Below are 7050 nucleotides of genomic sequence, written 5' to 3'. Positions count from 1 at the left end.
CATGGAAACAGCCTAAGAGTCCATCAGTAGATGGATGGATAAAGAAGTGGTATATTCAGTTCAGTCGCTCAGTCGTGTCCGACTCTTTGCGACCCCATGAATCGCAGCACGCCAGGCCTGCCTGTCCATCACCATCTCCCGGAGTTCACTCAGACTCACGTCCATCGAGTCTGTGATGCCTAATCAGCCATAAAATGGAAGGAAATTCTACCATTTGCAACAACATGATGGACCTTGAGGGCATCATACTAAGTTATATAAGTCAGAGAAGGACAAATACTGTATGACCCACTTATATGAGGAACAACAACAAAGAAACGAAAACTAACTCAAATACCGAGGCCAAGTTACTGACTGGCAAATGCAGAGACGTTGGGGGTACCTGTGGAGAGTGGGCAAAATGGGTGAAAGAGGTCAAAAGCACAGGCTTCCAGTTACCAGACACGTGAGTCCTGGAGTGAAATGTATAGCATGGTGACTCTAGTTAACAGTGTGTATTTGAAATTTACCAAAAAAAAAAAAAAGGAAAAGAAATTTACCAAGAGAACAGATTGTAAGCGTTCTTATCTCTCTCTCTCTCTCTCACACGCACACAGATCGTGGTGGTCCAAGGGTTAAGAATACGCCTTACAGCTCTTGGGCTTGGACCTAGTTTGCCGCAACATGGTGAAACGCACCGAGGAGGTCAGAATCGTGGGCAAATACGGGACCCGTTCCCGTGCCTCCCTCAGGAAAATGGCTAGGAAAATTGAAATCAGCCAGCGCGCCGACTACACCTGCTCCTTCTGTGGCAAAACCAAAATGATGAGACACGCTGGGGGCGTTTGGCTCTATGGTTCCTGCGTGAGAACAGTAGCTGGCGGGGCCTGGACTTGCGGCTCCACCTCTGCTATCACTGGAGAGCCGGCTGTCAGAGACTGGAGGAACTGAAGGGCAGATAATGCTGCTAGCCTGTAATAAATGGGTTAATTTATGTAACAACAACAACAACAGAAAAGAAGGTGCCTTACAATGCAGGGGCCTTGGGTTCAATCCCTGGTCAGGGAGTTAAGGTCCCACATACTGCATGGCAACTAAACCTGTGCACAAAGTTCCCATGGGCCTCAACTAAGACCCAATGCAGCCAAATAAATAAACACATTAAAAAACAAAAACTTGTAACTATGTGTGGTGATACGTTAGCTAATCGTTGGTGATTGTTTCACGATACATGCCTATGTCAAATCATTCTGTCATGTGGCTAAAACTAATACGTTGATTATATCTCAAGCAAGGCTAAATTTCAGTAACATCTGGGTATATTTCGAAATGTTTTCTATGTAAGTTTCAGAAATTATAGGATGTGTAGATCTTTCTTAGGTTAAAATCTAATGTAGGAAAAACATTCAGGTCTTTTTGTAAACTGTTTTTCACATGAGACAATATTGCAATGGATTATTTCACCTTCTGTACACAAATTGCATTAATAAAATTAAGGGAGAAGGAGGTTTTCAATCAAAATGAATGTAGGAATGAAATGTGAACACGTAGTATTTGGCGTCTACACAGGCAAGACCGGGACTGGCTTGTAGATCTCACTGCTGGGGGTTGGGGGCAGGGATGCTCGGCCAGAGCTTGGGGTGCTTCCCTGGAGAGCAAACTCAGGCATGCAGCCACAGTGGGGGTCTCTGCAGTGCTAGTTTTTGGAGTCAGTGGGCACAGGAGACAATACGGGGTAACTACACGGGTAAAGATGTCTTTTAAAATGTGTAATGATCTGGATATGAAAACGTTTTCCGTTGTGCATTCAGTGAAGTTCAGAGAGGCACTCGCCAGAATCCACCGCTCCTTTCTGATGCATTCATTCAGTGAGAAGAAAACTTATGGAGATAGCCATGATTTTGTTTTCAACCTGTGTGATGAATAAAAACGGCATCTCAGATCTGTCCTTTGATACGGACTGCCACTGTAGTCTCTCTTACTTAGCTTCATAGTAACCAAAGGCAAACTCTGTTAGTGCTAGAGTGTCTGGATGCCTCATTTGGTCTTTCCATGTGTAGAAAGTTTGAATTTCCAAGTCCTGCACTCAATGTGTTGAAAAGGTTTCTATAATTAGATGATTTTAAAATTTCTTTTTCCTGCTCCCTTTCTCCCTGATGGTAGAATATTTCATTTAGTTAATTCCAGATAAATTTAGTCCCTTCATGGTTATTCTTGATCAGTCTTCTTTTTTTTTTTTTAAATTGTAGTTGATTTACAATATTGTGTTAATTTCTGCTGTATAGCAAAGTGATTCAGTTATACATATATATATATATATATATATATATATATATATATTCTTTTCCATAATGGTTTATCACAGGATATTGATTATGGCTTTTTGGGCTATACAGTAGGGCCTTGTTGTTTATCCATTCTGTATATAATAGTCTGCATCTGCTAATCCCAAATTCCTAGTCTATCCTTCTCCCACCCATCACCCTGCCCTACTTGGCAACCACAAGTCTGGTCTCTGTGTCTGTGAGTCTATTTCTGTTTCTATATATACACAGAGAAATATATATATATAATTGTGTGTATGTCTGTCTGTCTAGGGGAAAGGAGATGGTAATGTTACAGTATGATTTCTCCCCAAGTAAATTATCAAAAAAATCACTTGTGTATCAAAGTTAGGGCATTTAAAAGATACTAAGTTACATTATTTGACTTACATATGTCTTGGATCTATAACCAAAATGTTCTCTGTGAGCAAGAGCCATCTTTATTTTGCAAAATGAATATGGCTTTTTGCCTAACTTAGAAAACACTAATTGTACATTTTCCAAGGGCCATTTTGAGACATACTTTCTTCATAATCATAGGGGTTATGTCTATGAAAACAGCACAACAGAGGAATTTGATTGGGGCAATAAAATAATGAATAAGAGAATGGGTTTTCCACTTCTATTTACTGTGTAACTTTGCCCAATCACTTAATTTCTCCGAAGCTCAATTGTGTCTTCAGCAGCTGAGCGAAAACAAGCTTCTTTCTCCTAAGTTTGTTTTGATGATTAAATAAAATGAGTACAAAGTGCTTTTGAACTGCTTTACAAAGTTAACTGTCATCATCACTATGATTATAGAATTTGAGACTCTATGAGAACAATATGGAACCTGAGGGCAGGGGAGAAGGATGACAGCATTTACTTATATTTGCTAAGATTTAATAATGAAGATAAACAAGGACAGACCCACCCATGGAGGATGTTGTATAGATCTGAAGTTTGTAATAGTGAGTCTAGTTCTAGTACATTTTCATCCACCATCCTTTGTTCACTAACAGATTCTCAGAATTTCACTTCTGGGTTTCAAAGAATCTTTGCCTGCTGTAAGACAGTTGTTTCTTGAGTTTGGTTTTCTCTCCAAATGCTTAAGCCTTTTTGTTTTGATTCCAAGAGACTGCAGCATCCCATCACCTCACTTCTGCCCCGACATGCTGCTCTTTCCCCAGAGACAGAGAAACTCAGACAGCTAAGTGGGAAAGGCTTGGGGTAACATGCTCTGGCTCTACTCAAACCCCTCTCTATTGCCTCGGGATATCCGGTCATGAGCTTCCCTGGAGGCTCAGACAGTAAAGAATCTGCCTTGAAATGCGGGAGACCTGGGTTCGATCCCTGGGTTCGGAAGATCCCCTGGAGGAGGGTATGACAGCCCACTCCGGTATTCTTGTCTGGAGAATCCCATGGACAGAGGAGCCTGGGGGGTTAGCGTCCATGGGGATGCAAAGAGCTGGACATGACTGAGCGACTAAGCACAGCACGCACAGCACCTTGTCGTAACCACAGCCTGGCCAGGACACCCTGGTGCGGGGTGCTCCCCACCACACTCCTCCTCCTCCACAGCTCTGTGTGGTTCTGAGGAGTGTGTTCTTATCTTTTGTTATACATGCCAAGGATGCTTTTTAAAAATAGTATTGCCTCCCACCTCACTTTTTTTCTTTTATATTGATTTTTTTTGCCTTAAAATTCTCCCTTTTCCCACATAATCACAACAGAAATGAGTGGCCACTCCTTTAAGTTGAAACTGATGTTCTCAGATTGTTAAAGTGACATCTGGATAGAAATTCACATATATTAGAATTCATGCAGGAATACTCAAAACACTTAAGAAGAGATACCTGCATTTTTTTTTTTTTTACATTCCCCAAACCCAGTTACTCCACTTAAAAATCTTTAATGGAATTGAATCTTGCTTTTCTTGGAGGGAGGGAACAGAACCTGATGGAGAGAAACAGGAAATGAAAAAAGCCAAGAATCTGAAAGAAAGTAAATCAAGAAGGAAGGCCTCTGCGTGTGGTTCTTTATATGTTGTTTTTATCTAAAGAAATGGACTCAAATGCACCAGACTTGGAGGCAACACTTCCCTGGTGGCTCAGACGGTGAAGCGACTGTCTACAATGTGGGAGAGCTGGGTTCTATCCCTGTGTGGGGAAGTTCCCTGGAGAAGAAAATGACAACCCACTCCAGTACTCTTGCCTAGAAAATCCCATGGACGGAGGAGCCTGGTGTCCATGGGGTCGCAAAGAGTCAGACACGAGTGAGCGACTTCACTGGAGGCAACACAAGGCAAGCATTCATTTTTTGGGGTTGCAGCGCCCTTCTTAGCGACCCCACTTTATTGAGGATGTTGCCACTTATTTGTTCCAAGGGCTCCCTTTTTCTCACAGGGGACGGGCACTCCTCTTCTTGGGTTCAGGATTCAGTTCCTGCGGATATGCGGGGCTTTTCTTGGCCAAGACAACGTCATCAACCATCAGGAGCTGTTGAACCACGTCAGCCACGGCTCGAAGTCCTTGGGCTTTGGCTATCAGGGTGTCCCACACCTCTTCCTGGGCCACGTTTATTATCCCCTCGACCCCGACTCCTATGAGGAAATTTCCAGCCTGATGAGCTCCGTTCATTTCTGCCATCACGTCGGGGACAGCTAAGCCTGCATTCTCTGCCAAGGTTTCCGGAAGAGACTGCAGGGCCTGGGCAAACGCCAGGAAGGTGGGGCCGTTGGGCCCTTCCAGTTTGGTCCCTTTCTCCGAGAGCATCTTAGCCAGGGCCATCTCTGTGGCCCCAGCTCCGGGGAGCAGTCTGGGGTCCTGGCACAGCTGGAAGTAGGCGTCAATGCCGCTGTAGGCGGCCTGCTCGGCCCCCCGCAACCCATGGGCGGTGGCCCCCCTGAGGACCAAGGTGAGGGCAGGGGTGCCTGGACTCTCCCACTCAAACACCACGGCCAAAGCTTCTCCCAGCTCCTGCCCGTACACCCTCTGACACTTCCCTGGCTCCAGCGGAGGAACGAGGTAAGGCGTCAGAGGGGTGCGCAGCACCTCGCTCAGATAAACCATCTCCCGCCGGGACGCGACCTGGATCACCATGAGGCCGTACTTGTCCGCGTGCGTGAGGGTCTTCTCGTCGATGTCCCCCGAGACCACCGCCACGTTAGCCGCAGCGGCCAGCTGGGCCACCTGCTTTTCTATCAGATTCTCGCTGCCTTTCCGGAACCGGATCAGGTCATCGGGGCTGGAGAGCCGGGCGGTGGCCGGCGCAAGGGGGCGGGCGGGCCCGAAGTCGCAGGCCAAGAGAGCCACGCGGGCGCCGCTCAGCACCATGGTCACCTGGCCGCAGGGTTTACCCGGCAGGGCCAGGCCGGGCAGCAGGCACGAGTCCTCCTGCCGCGCGCCGGGCAGCGCGCACACGCCCACGCGCTCTGGCCGGAAGCCGCCGTCCAGCTCCCGCGTGGCCCAGCACGCGTGCGCCACCAGCCCGGCCAGGTGGTCGGTGTGCCAGAGCGCGTGCGTGTTCATGACCGAGCGCAGCGCCCAGACCGGGTCCTCCAGGGGCCCCAGCGCGCGGACAGCCAGCGACGGCAGCAGGGCCAGCGTCTCCGCGGCCACCGCCGCGTAGGCCTCGCGGAGCTGGGCGCGCGGCAGGCCGGCCCGCAGCAGGCGCTCGGCCTGTGCCAGCAGCGCGTGGGCCAGGAGGACCACGAAGGCCGCGCCGTCGCCGCTCTGCTCCGCCTGGCCCTGCGCCGCCTCCCGCAGCAGCCGGGCGGCCGGGTGCTCCAGCTCCAGCGCCCGCAGGATGGCCGCGGCCTGCCCCGTGAGCACAGTGTCGCCTTTGGCGGTGACCAGGAGCTTCTGCCGCCCCTGGGGCCCGTAGCAGGGCCGCAGGATTCGGGCCAAGGTGTGCGCCGCGGCCAGGCTGCTCAGCAGGTGTTTCTCCTCGGCCGGCAGGCGCTCAGGCAACTCAGGCGCGGTTGGAGGAGCTCTGTGGTCCATGGCACGCTCGGGGGCCCAGCGGGCCGCACACATGCGCTAGAACAGTCGCGAGGCGCCCAGAAAGGCGATCTTTGAAGCCTCTCGAGGGGTCAAAGGGAAAAGCAGTCTCTGGAGAAGCAGGCACAAGGGTGATCTGCTGAGCGCTCAGCTCTAAAACCACTCCCACCCCCCCGAGTTATGTGCAAAGGGACGAGCCCGCGGGGCCTCTGGGGGTTGTGTGCTGAAACAGATCTTACCTCGATTAAGTCACAGAGTGGCACATGGAACCAGGCAGGGAATGAGGTCACAGAAGGACGGACCATGAGTTGGGAGGCTCTGGGGCAGGCGGCCGTCAGGCCTGTTGTCCAGCAGAGAAAGGACACCGGTGCCCGCGGCCCCGGAGTCTCTTTTAAACTTTCAAGACAACAGATGAGGACAGAGAAGAGAAAACCAAAGGAAAACACCCACTCTCTTCAGATTCTGGGTGATGCTGTGGCTCCTGTCGTTTGGTTGGTTGGGGGTTGGTTTGTTATGAGAAGGAAACAGTTTTGTTTACTTTTTGTGCAGTGCTCTGTAACCCTAACCACCTCAGTTACCTGTGTGTCCAGGCCTCTTTGGCTACCTTATCCTTATCAGGTTCTTTAAGGTGTCTGCTGGCCTGTTTGTCTTTCAAGCTGCAGGAGTGAGAACCTGTCCAGCACAGGACAACTCTTCCCAATGACAGTGACTGACTTGGCAAAGGCAGGTCAAGACAAGGGAGGGCAAGAGGCCAACAGCCTGCAGAC

At 49.3% G+C, this 7050-nt stretch overlaps 2 protein-coding genes across 2 annotated transcripts; one reads left to right on the top strand and one right to left on the bottom strand.

Moving 5' to 3' along the window:
- Positions 1-627: 627 nt before the first annotated feature.
- On the top strand, positions 628-973 carry LOC120877614 (60S ribosomal protein L37a-like). Its single transcript, XM_040259941.1, has one exon. The coding sequence runs from the start codon at positions 664-666 to the stop codon at positions 928-930; it is 267 nt and encodes an 88-aa protein (XP_040115875.1). The 5' UTR covers positions 628-663; the 3' UTR covers positions 931-973.
- A 3090-nt stretch (positions 974-4063) lies between these two features.
- CCT8L2 (chaperonin containing TCP1 subunit 8 like 2) lies at positions 4064-6319 on the bottom strand. Its single transcript, XM_040259934.1, has one exon. It carries the CDS (start codon positions 6317-6319, stop codon positions 4682-4684), a length of 1638 nt encoding a protein of 545 aa, XP_040115868.1. The 3' UTR covers positions 4064-4681.
- Between the last annotated feature and the right edge of the window lie 731 nt (positions 6320-7050).

The sequence above is a fragment of the Oryx dammah genome, unplaced genomic scaffold (assembly GCF_014754425.2).
Source record: "Oryx dammah isolate SB20612 unplaced genomic scaffold, SCBI_Odam_1.1 HiC_scaffold_18, whole genome shotgun sequence".
NCBI lineage: Eukaryota > Metazoa > Chordata > Mammalia > Artiodactyla > Bovidae > Oryx > Oryx dammah.
This window is presented reverse-complemented; position numbering and strand designations above follow the sequence as displayed.

What these genes read in the sequence shown, in the direction of transcription:
- LOC120877614 (XM_040259941.1), top strand. Translation starts at nt 664, where the DNA reads ATGGTGAAACGCACCGAGGAGGTCAGAATCGTGGGCAAATACGGGACC.
- CCT8L2 (XM_040259934.1), bottom strand. Translation starts at nt 6,319, where the DNA reads ATGTGTGCGGCCCGCTGGGCCCCCGAGCGTGCCATGGACCACAGAGCT.